Source organism: Sprattus sprattus (assembly GCF_963457725.1).
Source record: "Sprattus sprattus genome assembly, chromosome: 3".
Taxonomy (NCBI): Eukaryota; Metazoa; Chordata; class Actinopteri; order Clupeiformes; family Clupeidae; genus Sprattus; species Sprattus sprattus.
Window position 1 is genome coordinate 26,494,875 of NC_137922.1, and position 17,500 is coordinate 26,512,374.

At 44.2% G+C, this 17,500-nt stretch overlaps 1 protein-coding gene across 1 annotated transcript in view; it reads right to left on the bottom strand.

Moving 5' to 3' along the window:
* pdxkb (pyridoxal (pyridoxine, vitamin B6) kinase b) overlaps positions 1 to 17,500 on the bottom strand; it is a gene marked incomplete at its 3' end in the record, with an annotated part of 23,721 nt that overhangs the window by 6,216 nt on the left and 5 nt on the right. Inside the window, exons 1-4 of the mRNA XM_080834286.1 lie at positions 17,322 to 17,500; positions 15,321 to 15,375; positions 1,679 to 1,783; positions 819 to 902 (exon numbers count right to left, since the gene is read on the bottom strand). The exon at positions 17,322 to 17,500 is cut by the window's right edge and continues 5 nt beyond it. Coding sequence (XP_080690412.1) covers positions 819 to 902; positions 1,679 to 1,783; positions 15,321 to 15,375; positions 17,322 to 17,411 — 334 coding nt within the window. The 5' untranslated portion in view covers positions 17,412 to 17,500. The remainder of the gene's footprint in view (positions 1 to 818; positions 903 to 1,678; positions 1,784 to 15,320; positions 15,376 to 17,321) is intronic.

Sequence of the window (17,500 nt, forward strand, 5' to 3'; positions counted from 1 at the left end):
GAATTAGAATTTTCATCTTTGCATCTTTATGCATTACAGAATCAGGGTTGTCATGTTTGGGTGTTCTTGAACCAGGGTAGTGCTTAGTCCATTGAGAGACAATGTTACAGTTGTTTTATTTCTGTGCTAGCTGGGAATATTCTGGTGTAATCCCGAGTCTCCTGTTGATTTCAGTGGGGCAAGGGAGTTCTCTGGTCTGCTGCACTAATCGACCGATTGCTTTACACTATGTTTTACCGCCTCCTAAAGACTATTACAGGCTATTGTGCTTTATGTTGATTCATTTACAACCTTATAGATGTCCTTATTCAACCTAATTGATAATCCTACGTCCTTATTCAACCTAATTGATAAGCCTACGTCCTTATTTAACCTAATTGATAATCCTACGTCCTTCTTCAACCTAATTGATAAGCCCACGTCCTTATTCAACCTAATTGATAAGCCTACGTCCTTATTCAACCAAATTGATAAGCCTACGTCCTTATTCAACCAAATTGATAAGCCTATATCCTTATTCAACTTCCTTGATTAGCCAATATCCTTATTCAACAGTTTCAACGACAATACATAAGCCTAAACTACAATCAAACACAAAATACTGGAAAAAATTAAATGGAAAAAATACAACAGATTTCATAGGGCCCTTATAACGTTGCTTTACAGACACCCACACCAACACCCACCCACACACACACACACACACACAAGAAGGATAGAGTAAAACACACACACACACACACACACACACACACACACACACACACACACACACACACACACACACACACACAAGAAGGATAGAGTAAAACACACACCATATACAAGGTTCGGATTGGCCCTCTTCAGCTCCTGCACAATATCAACCACCATCTCCAGGAAAGATGTATCTCTGGTATAGCCTAGGAGAGGCACACACACACACACACACACACACACACACATACACACACACGCACACAGAGGGAGAGAGAATCAGACGTGTCTCTGTTATAGCCTAGGAGACAGAGGGAGAGAGAATCAGATGTGTCTGGTATAGCCTAGGAGAGAGAATCAGATGTGTCTCTGGTATAGCCTAGGAGACAGAGGGAGAGAGAATCATCACTTATGAACAGGACTCTCACCTGTTGTGAGATATAGTAGCCATAGTAACTGACAGCATCTCACCTGTGATAGTGTAGTCATAGTAACTGATAGCATCTCACCTGTGATATAGTAGCCATAGTAACTGATAGCATCTCACCTGTGATATAGTAGCCATAGTAACTGATAGCATCTCACCTGTGATAGTGTAGCCATAGTAACTGACAGCATCTCACCTGTGCTAGTGTAGTCAAAGTAACTGACAGCATCTCACCTGTGATAGTGTAGCCATAGTAACTGACAGCATCTCACCTGTGATAGTGTAGTCATAGTAAATGACAGCATCTCACCTATGATAGTGCAGTCATAGTAACTGATAAGACAGTGCATTTATCTAAAAACTTTGTTTTATCTATTTGACTAAAAGAGTGTGTAATCACTAATGATCGCTTTCATAGTGGTGACTCATGTGACCAGTCATTACCTGCATTGAAGAACCCAAGTAGGTACACCCTGAAGAAGGTAGTATGCAATAAATTACGTTCGGAGTGTGCAGCTTTTCCCCTTTATCTGCCAGTACTTGACAGTGTCTCACCTGTGAGGACAGCGTCATAGTGATTGACGTTGTTGAGTTTGATGCCTTCATAGAGAACGTGCAGTTCATCTGCCGTCAGAACCTGTCCCTTCCAGTGGGAGTAACCTAGGAAACACAAGCCCAAGCCTAAGGGTTACTACGGTGACTCCATCAGAGCAGTCAGCATCAGTCTCTATTCACAGCTTGGTGGTCCCACTGCAGTTATTCCAAAACACTCACACACACTCTCACATTGCAGACCAGAGGAACTGCTCCATTCTCGTCTATAGGAATATCTTAGATTATAATAGACTCTTCTAATATAGCAGCCTCCTTTCCCTCTGAAGATTAAAACGGAATCTGCAAACCTTGCGCTGCCAGTCTCTCAGAACTAAGAAGCTTTAAATATATAATTTATACAAAACTCATTCAATATTAAAGCAACAGTAGGGAGCTTTTTGATTTAAAACAAACAAGCTAACTAAAATAGCTAAGGCTAGCTTACTAAAATAGCTAAGTTTAGCTATCTAAAATAGCATAGATGCTAACATGGTTGGAACCATGCCGTGATCCCAAACCCATAGTTCAAACTATCGAGGTATTTACATTGGTAACTTACATAGTCCGAGTTATGGTTAAGTGACCTGGGGTTCATATTCATCAACATAAATGTATTCCTGGTTCTGGTTGATATTTGGCATTGTGAACCGCCACAAATCCCATTTATAATTGCCTTTAGCAAAAAATGCATGATTTAAAGGTCCACTTGCATGCAGAAACGAGCATGTGAGTTGAATGTGAGACTCTCTGATCATTCTTTTTCCATTAGCCTCGTCACGCATGCACACACACACACTGTGACATCAGCCACATATAAATAAATTGGCTTATAGATAATTTAGAGGTATGTGTCCAATATATGAGATTGGCCAGATATTACTGTGATATGTTGTTTTGTTAGTCCATAAAACGTTTTCACGTATGCCACTGATTCCAGAGCGATAGGGGATAGGGTCACTCACTCACGCACACACCTTTCCTGCCTGCCCTATGGCTGCGCTCTGTTTTGGAAGTCACCTGTTCTGTTTTTAAACCGTGACGCGGAAAACCAGAGGGGAGAAAAAATGTCACAGAGGTGACCTGGCATCCTCGAGGTCTCCAGTTCAAGGATTACAATACCGATCGGAGCTATATTGGATTAATCCCTACTCACGGTTAGGAATACGGTCGGGATAGCGCGAACAGTTCAATGACCGTCTTTTTTGAAGAGGTGAGATCGAACCCGTTTATTTACTTTATTTTGATGCTGGTTGCGATGTCTAAAGGAACATTGTCTCGCTGCTGGGTGGATTAACTCGTGTGGAATAATTCATGTGGATTTACCTTTTTGTTTGTTTGGACATGTAATTTGCGTCAGAGGTTTTGAAGAGTTTTTTCCATGGTTTGAGACGTGGGACTAGTACAAAACTGCGCGGTTTTGTTTGGACGGTGATACAGACTCTCTGGCCTACGGGCTATTTCTCTTTCTCAGCTCCTTTTCACTGTCACTATAAAATAAATGTATAATTCACGTTATTTTCTGTCGTGCGTGTTTTAATGAACCAAATTAATTTGTTGACAATATCTGAGCGCCTAGCCCAGATTTGTTACAGTGGTGGCCAGTACGGGGAATAAAACACGCATTTTTGTTGATAGATATAACGCTTTCTTTATCTCCGGATTAATAGTTTTGCTCTCTTGTCATACCCTCTTTCTCTCTCTTTTCACTATGGAGACAAAGGAGCTTGTAGACTTTAGTTCAGAGCCAATAGGTGCGTCTGCTGGCGATAACGAGAAAGACAGCACAAGCGAACCAATACCTCCCCAAGTTAGCCAGATGCTGCACCCTCACGTCACATATAGGAGGCGAGTTGAGGTCACTCCCGTGAGCAAGCTTGCTCACTCCCTTGGTGAATTGTATATTAGTGGAGATGAGAGTAGGGGTGAAAACTCTAACCTACAAGGAGGGGGTGGTAGTGATGGTGATGAGGAGGAGGATGAAGAAGAAAAAGAGGATGTTGACGATGACAAAGAAGAAGAGGTTGAAGATGAAAGTGAAGAAGAGGAAGTTGTCTTCCATATACCTTCCAAACACCCACCTGTTTATCAAGCAGAAATAAATGAGCTTAAAAGAAAGCTAAAGGAAAATGACAGTCGTTTTAAAGCTCTTGAGAAGCAAGTGCTGGATTCAAACTCAAGCACATTTATCAGAGAGGAGATTATGAGGCAAGCTTTTGACACTAAAATTGAGGATGCCAAAGGCGTTTCTGCTGAACTTGTTGGTGCTCTAGAGGATTCTATTGTGCGCTGTATGGAGAGGCGAGATGCACAATGGCAATCTCAATTAAATCAATTAAAGCTCTCTAGCACCCCAAAACTTACCTCCCTGACTCAGAGCCAGGGCAGATCAGGTGTGCAATTTCAGTTTGACCCTCAGAGCCCATCAGTTTTTTCTGAGGCAAGACCTGCTAAGCCCCCCATTAAACTGAACTTTCCTGAGTTCGGCGGTGACAGTAAGGTAAAGGACCCAATGACGTATATTGAGCTATGCAATGAGTTTTTGGAATTAAGGCCTACACCTGATTCTGAGATCCGGGCCACAATGTCATCTGTGCTAAAAGGATCAGCTAAAAGTTGGTGGACAGCAGAGCGGAGAAACATCCATACATGGGAAGAATTTAAAGCTTCATTTTGTTCAGCTTTCCTCGCCAATGATTTCATGGAAGAGATTGAGGAGCGGTTACGTAACCGGATCCAACAACCAAATGAATCCATCAGAGACTATGCCTATGATTATAGAGCACTTTGTCTTAAATGGAAACCCGACATTGATGAGGCCACATTAGTGAAACGCCTCCTTACCAATGCCAACCCCAAAATTGCATCCGGCTTACGGGGAACAGTAGGCACAGTGGCTGATCTGGTGAAAATTGGCAGTTTGATTGAGAATGACATGGCATCCATGAAAAGTTATTGGATCAAGGTAAACAATGACAAAGCTGCTGATGCAGCTAAACGGCAACAGCAACCAAAGATGAAAACCAAAGCTGACTTAATAGTTGTGAAGTCTGAGACACACTCTCTTGTTCATATTAAACCTCCTCTGTCTCTCCTTGCTGTACCACTCTCCATCCGTGGCTTCCAGGGGCCTGCCCTGCTTGACACAGGAAGTACCTTTTCCCTTATGCAGGATAAACTGTGGCGACAGATCAAGAAGCCACAGGAAAACCTGATGCCTTGTGGAAATCAGGAGTTCGCCCTGGCTAATGGCACAGCTAAGCAGGCCTTAGGGAGAGCTCAGTGTACCCTTGACCTCCATCACAGTTTCTGGACACACTCAATGTATGTTCTTGCTGATAGAGATCTAGCATTTCCTGTCATTCTGGGCCTAGACTTCCTACAGAAGAGTGGCCTGCGCCTTGACTTCCTTCGGGGAACATATGGTGTGAAAAATGGAGAACAAATTACATACCATGCATACATTGACCAGAGTGAAAGGGAAAAAGAGTGGCACACAGCTGAAGGAGTAGCAAATGTTACCATTTATTATGCTCTACCTGTTAAGAACCCAGTCCCCAAAACACCACCTGTCCACCTTAGCGTTTTTTCCAACTTGCCCTCAGAGCCTAAACCTGAATTGCGGCAGCTGATGAAACGATGGCCCTCCGTTTGCTCCATAGAGCTGGGAAGAACATCCGTCGTGAGACACACCATCCGCCTCACTGACGACTTGCCCTTACGCTGTCCAGCCTATCGAGTGTCACCTCTCAAGAGAGACATCATCCAGCAGCAGCTGAAGGAGATGGAGGCTGACGGAATTGTGGAGCCTTCTTCTTCCCCGTGGGCCTCCCCGGTTGTCTTGGTGCCGAAGCATGATGGGAAATGGAGGTTCTGCGTTGATTATCGACGCCTGAACAAGAAGACTCTGTTCGACGCCTATCCCATGCCCAGGATACATGACATCCTTGAGTCCTTTTCGGGTGCATGTGTGTTCAGCTCTTTGGACTTGCGCTCTGGATACTGGCAAGTTGCTATGGACAAGGCCAGTATTGAAAAAACTGCTTTTATCACCCCATTCGGCCTCTTCCAATTCCTCTCCATGCCTTTTGGCCTGAAGAATTCTGGAGCCACTTTCCAGAGACTTATGGAGAATGTCTTGGCTGAACTGAAGGGTGTTTGTTGTTTTGTTTACATTGACGACATCATTGTGTATTCACAATCTGAGTCAGCTCACCTGGAAGACCTGAGAAAGGTGTTTCAAAAGCTCCATCATGCCTCGCTGACACTTAACCTGAAGAAATGTCATTTCTTTAAAACATCTCTGACATTCTTAGGTCATCAGGTATCCAGCCAAGGCATTTCAACCGATCCAGAAAAGCTCAAGAGCATCAAGGAATACCCTCGACCTCAGAACATCAAAGAGCTCCAGCGGTTTCTTGGACTCGCTGGATGGTATCACAAGTTCATCAAGAACTTCGCCGATCTGGCGGCCTCTTTAAACAACCTAAAGAAGAAGGATGTGCCGTGGAAATGGACCGAAGATTGTGAGAAGAGCTGGGAAGGGCTCAAAGAGGCTCTACAATCTCCTCCAGTCCTGGCTCACCCAGACCTTTCAAAGCCATTCAAGGTCTCTACTGACGCCAGTGATGTCGGGCTTGGCGCGGTACTGACACAAGAAGACGCAGATGGAGAGCACGTGATCGCCTTTGCATCCCGTCTGTTGAATGGGGCTGAGCGAAACTACTCTGTCTCTGAAAAGGAGTGTTTAGCTGTGGTCTGGGCCGTCGAAAAATGGCAACATTTCCTTGAGGGGACAGAGTTTGAAGTGGTGACAGACCATGCAGCACTGTCTTGGGTGTTCAACACCCCAAAGACCTCTTCTCGCCTCGTCCGTTGGACCCTGAGACTTCAGCCCTTCACCTTCACAGTCCGGTACAGGAAGGGGACGTTGAATGTGGTTCCTGATGCCCTGTCACGGATCCCAGAGTCTATTCCTGATCCTGCACAGACCCGATCAAGCATTGCTGTATGCAGTAGCACTGCAAAAGTAACTGCAGACCTTCCAAGTTCTCTGCCCGACCTTGCTGCTGCCCAAGCCAGAGATATTCATGTAAAGGAAGTCAGAGAAAATCTGTCGTCTCCTGAGTCTTTGCCTCCAAACAGAATTTCCTTCCTTGACCTGCAGGGGCTGCTCTACAGCAGAGTACCAATTGCCAGGGAAGGATATAAATACCAGCTTGTTGTCCCAGAGGAACTGCATCTCCCATTCTTGCAGTATTATCATGATAACCCACTAGGTGGGCACTTCGGGCGCATGAAGACCCTCCTTCGCATCTTGGAGGTTGCCTGGTGGCCAGATATCCGGAAAGATACCTGGACCCACATCAAAGAGTGCACAGTTTGCCAGCAACATAAACCCACTAACACCAAACCCAGTGGCCTGTTGCAGTCAACCCAAGTGTCTGAAGTTGGAGAGATGGTTGGCATTGACCTCATGGGCCCCTTCCCTCGCAGCCGAAAAGGTAACTTTTACCTGGTCGTCCTGGTGGATTACTACTCGAAATGGACTGAGTTGTTCCCTGTTCGTAATAGCCGAACACCAAAACTGGTGAGGATTCTCACAGAGGAGATATTCACCAGGTGGGGGACGCCAAAATACCTCCTCTCTGACAGGGGAAGCCAGTTCACTAGTCACCTACTTAAAGCAGTTTGCAAGTCATGGGGAGTAGTAAATAAATTCACCACAAGCTACCATCCACAGACAAATATGACTGAAAGAGTCAACCGCACTCTCAAGAGGATGATTGCGTCATATGTTGCAGACAAGCACAACAACTGGGACAGATGGGTACACGAGTTTCGGTTTGCCATCAACTCCTCCTGGCAAGAGTCCACTGGTTTTGCTCCAGCCCTCCTGCATCTGGGACGTGCTCTGAAAGGCCCTCTTGACCAACTCTTGCCAAAAGCACCGTCACCAACCTCATCCACACACTCTCTTCTGGAAAGACAGCTGCAACTGAAGAAGGAAGTAGCAGAAAATATTAAAAAGGCCCAAGAAAAACAAGCGAAATACTACAACTTAAAGAGGAGACACGTTGAATTCCTAGAGGGGAATATGGTGTGGGTCAAAGCCCATCCATTATCCGATGCCTCAAAAGGATTCACTGCCAAACTGGCGCCAAAGTGGACTGGCCCATGTACCGTGCAGAAGAAGTTGGGACCTCTGAACTACCGAGTTCGGTTCCCTAATGACTCCACAGACACGATGAATGTTGTGAATATGAAGCCCTACTTTGGTCCTTCACCCATCACCAGTCTGGGGGGGGGGGACTATGTGACATCAGCCACATATAAATAAATTGGCTTATAGATAATTTAGAGGTATGTGTCCAATATATGAGATTGGCCAGATATTACTGTGATATGTTGTTTTGTTAGTCCATAAAACGTTTTCACGTATGCCACTGATTCCAGAGCGATAGGGGATAGGGTCACTCACTCACGCACACACCTTTCCTGCCTGCCCTATGGCTGCGCTCTGTTTTGGAAGTCACCTGTTCTGTTTTTAAACCGTGACGCGGAAAACCAGAGGGGAGAAAAAATGTCACAGAGGTGACCTGGCATCCTCGAGGTCTCCAGTTCAAGGATTACAATACCGATCGGAGCTATATTGGATTAATCCCTACTCACGGTTAGGAATACGGTCGGGATAGCGCGAACAGTTCAATGACCGTCTTTTTTGAAGAGGTGAGATCGAACCCGTTTATTTACTTTATTTTGATGCTGGTTGCGATGTCTAAAGGAACATTGTCTCGCTGCTGGGTGGATTAACTCGTGTGGAATAATTCATGTGGATTTACCTTTTTGTTTGTTTGGACATGTAATTTGCGTCAGAGGTTTTGAAGAGTTTTTTCCATGGTTTGAGACGTGGGACTAGTACAAAACTGCGCGGTTTTGTTTGGACGGTGATACAGACTCTCTGGCCTACGGGCTATTTCTCTTTCTCAGCTCCTTTTCACTGTCACTATAAAATAAATGTATAATTCACGTTATTTTCTGTCGTGCGTGTTTTAATGAACCAAATTAATTTGTTGACAATATCTGAGCGCCTAGCCCAGCCTAGCACCACCACACACACACAGAGAGTCTCAGTTCATTCTTTCTCCATACGCCTCATCACGCACGCACGCACAGAGTCTCAGTTCATGCTTTCTCCATGCGCCTCGTCACGCACGCACGCACACACACACGCACGCACGCACGCACGCACGCACGCACGCACGCACGCACGCACGCACGCACGCACGCACGCACGCACGCACGCACGCACACACACACCTTCCTCAAAGTTTTTCTGCATCCACACTCAGAGGCTCTGTTCTTTTTACAAATGCCTTGTCAGAACCAGAACATTTGGAAGGGGATAGAATTAGGGTGACCAGACGTCCTCTTTTTCCCGGACATGTCCTCTTTTTGAGACCTATAAAAAGCGTCCGGCAGGGATTCCTAAATTGTCCGGGATTTTACCTCGTCGAACGAGTCTGTATACTGCAGTTACCGCGGCGACCGATAGTTGAGGAAACACACCAGCGGCCAATGACTGGTTACAGTTCATCTGAAGTTGTCTACCATATGCTATATATACCGTCGGAATGGCCAACCTATCTCGGTCATGGTGGCCATTATTTTGTCGAAAGGAAATAGTCAGTAGCAATCTATAACACAATTATATGCTTATCCTACATAAACTATGGAAACTATTTAAAAAAAACGATTCAATTAAATGAATAATTTCTTATTTTCATTGGTATTGTTGTCATATACAGATATGCAATGATTTGTGGGTAATATTTTGATGTCCAATGTCAAGTCTCTATTTGATCATGTGACTAGACGATCTAATGATGCAAAATCTAAACGTCAAGACCTAGAGGCAAAGTACACAGGCAAGCACCTTTCAAACATAAAGGTGGTGATGCATGATATGCTTTTTCAATGGAAAGGATAGCCAGCCTCTCCTGCTCCATGCGGCCAGGTAGGTAGGTCTTATTGAGTTTCAATTTGGAAAAAGATCACTCGGCTGTTACCACTGTCACATATGTCAGAAACAATAGCAGAGCAGTGCACTGCACACCTTACCGAAGGTGGATTTTAGGGAATGATATTCACAACCTGCATCTTGGCAAATTGGGAGACTACGGACTGCTAGGCAATCTGCTCCAAAACAGGCCCTGAATGATAGGTCGCCGCCGAGCACCTGTTTCATTGTATATGTGTTTTTCAGATGTTGGTAAAGCTGCTGTGCCGCCGCAACAAATCGTGCCTTTCTTAAGTGTTTTTAAAGAACCTTTCAGCACTTTGACCGTTTGTTTACGTTAGTGTGTCAGAGTGCTATTGTTGATAGCTTTCTTTTTCACATGTCTACTTTCCCAATACAATAGCCTTAGTAACTAATTCGACTGTAGAATCCAACACATTTCTGGTAATAGGCCTATGTATTGGTAGATACATTAATATTAATACATTAATATTAATGAGAGGGAGGCCAGCTATTAGAGTTTGTTGTTGCTTTATCTTTAGCAAAAGGAGAGATGACACAATGGATTATACATAATTACAACAACATTATACATAATTAGGAAAGTTTAACTTTTATATATATATATATATATATATATATACAGTGGTGGCCAAAATTATTAGAACACCTGACAGATCTGTGAATAATTACCTTTTTTTTGCCTCCAAAACATTATTTAATTTCATAATGTTCATGAAACATGCAGATGGCTGTTCTGAGCACAACAAATATCAGATGAAGTGAGTCCTACTGTTTTTATCCACTTTTAACTTTAATATGTGGTACGCCCACCTTTTGCAGCAATTACAGCAGCACATCTTTCTGGCATAGAGTCAATATATTTCTTGAGAACTTCAACACTAATGTTATCCCATGCCTTCTGCAACTCAAGCCAAAGGCTTTCCTTGGAATTTACAATAGATCTGTCGAGTTTATTTTCCAACTTGCCCTGAATTTGCTTGATGGGTTTGAAGTCCTGACTTTGAGAGGGCCGGTCCATCATTTTCAATGTTCCAGCAGATTCCTTGTCGCCAGTAGATCCGGCAATAGTTAAAATAATGTTTAGGGTCATTGTCCTCTTGGAAAATAAATCCAGGCCCAATAAGACGTCTCCAAGAAGGAACTTCGTGCCTCACCAGAATGTTATGGTATACTTTTGTATTCATGATGCCATCAATTAAGCCAAAGTCACCTGTTCCTGAGACTTAAATTGCACCCCACACTATAATACTACCCCCTCCTCATTTAACTGTTGGCAAGGGACACTAATTTTTATATCTCTCCCCCTCACTTCGCGGAACACACACACTTTGCTTGTTGCCAAACTATTCAAACCTGGACTCATCAGTACACAACACTTACAACCAATCTTTCTTTGTCCATTTCTTGTGTTCTTTTGCAAATTTCAGGCGTTACACTCAATTGTTCTCTTTCAGTAGTGTTTCTTTGCTGCTATTCTGCCAAAAAGTCCTTCTTCTCCCAGTTTCCGACGGACAGTTCTTGAAGACACTGTTGCACCATTAGTCATTGTGATGTTGATCTTGTCACACAGTTCTTGTTAAGTCTTTCTTCGGTCCTGAAGACTGAGAATTTTGAGATGCTTCACTTGTGTGTCTGAGAGTTGCTTTTTGAAACTTCTCCCCTTTCGGTTCTGGTGCCATGGTGGTCTAAAGTGTACTTTACAGTGCTTGGACTGCATCTCAAGTCCTTGGCTATGCGGCAGTAACTCCAGCCAGCATAAAAAAAAGCCTTTATTCGAACCCGTTGCTCACTCGTTAGCTCCTTCACCTTAGCCATGTTCAAAGAGCAACATGTGCTTCAAGACTGCTTCTAGAGGCTTTGGATCTATACCATTTGGTGGTGTGGCCTCAGTGACAAAACCCTGATGTTACCAATCACTTAATGAGCAGGATAGGCCTTGTACATTCAAAAGAATCGCCGAGCTGTGTCCTGAATCTCTTGCATCACCATCAATTTAACCACAATAACACCTGACAATGATTACAAAAGTAGTTTTGCTTCTTCTGTGCAGGAACATGATTGTGTGAAATTGACAGTGAAAAAGGCCTAGCTTGTTTTTGTACGGACAATGACCTAAATCACATTATGATGGCTCTATTCTATGGTTTATAGAGCATAATGATGACTTTGTAGATATTTCATTAGTTTTTAGGGTATTTTAATAGCCAATTCAACAAAAACCCCTGAAAACTCTTAAATATGTCTAGTGTTCTAATAATTTTGGCCACCACTGTATATATATATATATATACGCCTAATGGTGTGTGTGTGCGCGCGCCTCTTAACTAGTAAATCGCGCGCACTAGGGCCCTTGATAATAGCATGCCCCCCCCCCGACCGTCACCGCTGAAGTGTCCTCTTTTTCACCAACTCAAATCTGGTCACCCTAGATAGAATGTATTGCAATCCGATTGTTTTTGATGTATTTGTAAATTAAATACTGTTTAATAGGTTGTATATTATCAACAACATTTCTCACAAACATAGAGATGCAAATCTGCACACAAATAAACATATTTACTCTCTCTCACACACACACACACACACACACACACACACACACACACACACACACACACACACACACACACAGACACCTACACACAAGCAACGATCTGTTTCGTCAGCAGCTTGTGTCACTGCTGCGGGAAGCGTGACGTCACACTTCAGGTGAGTCATCAGCCTGGTCACCGATGTGGGGCTTGTTGCTAAGCAACAGGACAGAAAAAAGCCTGAGGGCCAGGAGCTGTTCAGAGTCCTTGCCTGTGTGTGTGTGTGTGTGTGTGTGTGTGTGTGTGTGTGTGTGTTTGTGCCTGAGTGTGTGTATGTGTGTGTGTGTGTGTGTGTGCGTGTGTGCGTGTGTGCATGTGTGTGTGTGTGAGTGCGTGTGAGTGCGTGTGTGTGTTTGTGTGTGTTTGTGTGTGTGTGTGCTTGTGTGTGCGTGTGTGTGTGTGAGCGCGTGCGTAACAGAGCATGAGAAGAGAATAAATGAGGTGGGTGAAACAGAGAAAGAGAGAGACAGAGAGAGAGAGAGAGAGAGAGAGAAAAAATGAGAATGCTGGCATCATCTGCGATACTTTGACCTGCTGCTACTTGTGTGAGTCTATGTGTGTGCATCATGTGTTTTTATGGGTCTTATGCGCATGTATTTGGTTATGTTTCACAAGCATATGTGTGTGTGTGTTTGAGAGAGAGTGTGTGTGTGTGCTGGAAATGAAAGTTATTTTTAGATTAGCTGGTGCTACTGATATTCAGCAGAGTGGGATTCTTTGTCACCGTGACGACCTGAGGCGAGCAGTATGGAGTAAGGATGAATGTGGAGAGTGGAGAAACACACACACACACACACACACACACACACACACACACACACACACACACACACACACACACAGTGTCTGATATAATGACTTTCAAGCAACAGCATGCGGCAGTTTGCCACTTTCTGAGGTCTGATTTATATCTGTGACATTCATGTAGGCCAGATGAACACACACTCACACTCACACACACACACACACAAAGACACACAAACACACACAAACACACACACACACACACACACGTTGTTGCCACTGGCTGCCCAGGCTATGCACTATGAACGTCTGTGGGACGGGATGTCACACCCTGCTAAAATGAAATGAAAACTTTCACAGCACGACATTGCCAACAAGATCCCCAAAATTCCTAAAGTGCATTGCAAAGCCGTATGGAAATTACCGGTAGCTCTGCTAGCAAATGGACCCAAAAAAAACATTTTTCACAATCGACATCGTCGATTTTGTCGACTTATCGTCTGCGTGGCTGCTTGCGTGGCTGCTCTTACCTGTTAATGTAAATAATAAAGAAGTTCAAGTGAGGTTATTGGTTTGGGCGCAGGCTTCAGATGTTTTCATGATGTTTGATCAGTCACGTTATAGCATGTTTTTGCATGTTCGTGCAATTTGTTAAATTGCCTTGCAAATAAATGCTTTGCTACCTATTAAAGGCCAAATCCTTTCATGTGATGATTTTTACATGTTATTATATTAGTTGCAGTGGTGTAGTGGTCCCTAGAGAAGTGGGTATAGGCTACTCTTAATTTTTTTTAAGCAGCACAGGATAAACGTTCTGTTTTGAGAAGTGGGTATACGCTATGCTGACTGAAAAACCACTGATTAGTTCACACAAACACTCCATCCATCTGTTCCTGGCCCGACCCCTCTGTCAAATTTTAGAACCCATTGTGGCACGCGAGTCAAAAACTTTGCCCACCCCTGGGTTAGATAATAGGGCCCTAGGGTTAGATAATAGGGCCCTTGGTTGACCCTAATCAAATGTCCTTCCAAAACCCACATTTATGCATGGTTTGAGATTCTACTCCAATCTCTAAATACAGCGCGGAAGATCAGATACGCACAAAAATCCAATTTGGACTGACAGATAACTAATAATAAAGACTGTTGTAAGTCCTTTAGAGCCACGGCATTGACATCTGCCAAGACTGTTGTAGGGTGTCATGACCTAAGATGCCCATATGTCTATGATGACCACTAAGAAGACCATATGTCTATGATGACCAGTAAAAAGGCCATATATCTAAGAGTTCACGCCATAGTCAGGGTGTATTGATTACATTGGGCTGTGATTGATTACAGAGGTGTGTGATTGATTACATAGGTGTGTGATTGATGACAGAGGTGTGATTGATTACAGTGGTGTGTGATTGATTACAGCTAAGAGTCTAGATAGGGTTGATGACATCACACCTTCTAACACTATATATTTTGATCTAATGGTTCATTCAGGTTGTGCTTGACAACTCAACTCCCAAGCACAGCGAATAACGGAAAACGAATAACAAGCACGACAAATAACGGATAACAAATAACAAGCACGGAGAATAACGGAAAACGGATAACAAGCACGGTGAATAAATGACCCATCAGAGGTGAGGTCAGACGAGTCTCCAGCAATAAGAACAGGAACACACTCACAGTGAACCAGGTCAAAGGTCAGAGGTCAGAGGTCAGGGGTCAGCGAACATACTCACAGTGGCCCAGGTCAAAGAACAGGAACACACTCACAGTGGCCCAGGTCAAAGAACAGGAACACACTCACAGTGGCCCAGGTCAGAGGTCAAAGAACAGGAACACACTTACAGTGACCCAGGTGAAAGGTCAGGGGTCAGCAAACACACTCACAGTGGGCCAGGTCAAAGAACAGGAACACTCACAGTGGCCCAGGTCAGAGGTCAAAGAACAGGAACACACTTACAGTGACCCAGGTGAAAGGTCAGGGGTCAGCAAACACACTCACAGTGGCCCAGGTCAGAGGTAGTTAATGTTCAGTGAAAGTTGCATGCGCCGGTGTGTCTCCCACTGGTGTTTGCAACACTGGCGACTCTACCAGCTAAATGAGTAATGAGACTCGGTCGCTCTTATTCCTGTGTGATTGGACTCGTTAACTCACATCAACACTTCTTACCTGCTGTGTGATTGGGTAAGGGTTAAATGAATAATGAGACTCGTTCGCTCTTCTTACCTGTGTGATTGGAGAACTGCACTGAGTTTATGGAGTCCACCTCAAAGCCCAGGACCTGTGGAACAGAAGAGGTGTACCATAAGCAAAGCATATACACCTGTAGCTATACATGAACCACACACAGGGTACACACACAGGGTATACACACAGGGTACACACACAGGGTATACACACAGGGTACATACACAGGGTACATACACAGGGTACACACACACACACACACAGTACACACACAGAGTACACACACAGAAGAGGAGCACCGTGAGCAAAGTATATACACCTGAATATGTGTATCATATACACCTGTAGCTATACATGAACCACACACACACACACAGGGTACACACACAGGGTACACACACAGAAGAGGGGTACACCTGTAGCTTTGGGAACCTCATGGACACACAATACACACACAAAATACACACACTGATCTGTAGCTTAGTGAACCTCATGAACCACACACACACACACACACACACACACACACACACACACACACACACACTGATCTGTAGCTTAGTGAACCTCATGAACCACACACACACACACACACATACAAACACACACACACATTGATCTGTAGCTTTGTGAACCTCATGAACCACACACACACACACACACACACACACACACACACACACACACACACACACACACACACACATTCACGCTAGCTAAATATTGGCCAAACGTGACACTCTCCCCTGATTCAGACCAACTATATTCCCTCACTCACGGAAAGCCGAAGACGCAAGGGAGGGGTGGGGGGGGGGGGGGGGGTGGTGTCTATGGCTGCCTAGGTGGCATTTCTGGGCATCCTGAAGTGATCCATTCAAATCCATTTGAAATTGTATCCAAATTAAGTGTACTAGTGAGAATTTTGCTGAGTAATAATCAGACAGGTACAAATCTGTAGTCTTACACCGAAGCATCGTGATGTTCATACTAATGCCCTCTGATGTCATCGGACTTCCCAGAACATCGAGACCAAAACATCAGGTCGCAAAGCAAACATCTTGGAAATGCTGACTGCAATACCATAACACACACACACACACACACACACACACATACACATCCTGGTGGACGGCGAGGTGACTATATGGTTTGAAGCGAACTTGGCTACAGTGAGGTAAAATGTGTCACGATGCAGCCAGAATCGCACCCCCTCATGTGACGTCAGTCGGGAAACTGACAGGCGCCTGGATTCGTCAGGGATGCAGCACTCGCGCTCCGTTAAAATGAGCCTACCACGCTGTTGAGACAGCCGAAAGGGAACATATTTACTACCGGCTGACATTCCCGCAGCACGTATGACTAAATGTTAGATGATTTCATTCAACACGACCTGATATTTGTATATTTGTAATGCGTGACGCCACCAGATACGATCTCTGCCACTGGCTGTTGGACTGAATAGTCAAAATGATTTGGTTTGGATGGTGATGGTGTTTGTGGTGGTGATGATTATCGTGATGATCATGATGGACAGCAGTGATGATCGCTTAGGTGCACTGCACAATAATGATTACAGCTAGCTGGTTAACATCCTAACCTCCTAGCCACGTTTATTTCAAACACCTTTAATAACGTGCTGTTGATAATTCAACATAGCACTACCCAGAAAGGAAACTGACTATAAATGAAGGTAAATAGATGAAGGCAAGTGCTATACCACGGACCGTAAAACAGGGCAAACGACACAATCGGATCCATGCATAAGGCCACACAGTGACTCAGTTCGATAGAGATAATTATGACTTAAACGCCTTGTGACATTCGTGGTTACCATAAGCGCCCGGTCTGCAGACACAGTTGCAGACACAGTTAACGTTACCAAAGATATTTTGACCATGTGACCTTTAGCTACTTAACGTTACCCTACCTGCTTGCATTCATGTTTCCTGATAATACTCCTGTTAAAGCTCACGGGCTTGAACATAAACCAGTTACTACTATATATTAGCTGCCGTGTCAATCTAACGGTAATGATTTTACCTGTAGTGGAAATGATGCTGATTTGTTTCCCACATACCCCCTCACGACATGACTCTGGATCGACAACACTCTGCATTCCATCTCGTGCATAAAGTTGTCCAGATGTCCTCCAAGAGTCAGCCGAATCCCTCGCGGTATTGGATGTCACGAGCTGCGTGAGAAGCAGCAGATGGTGACTT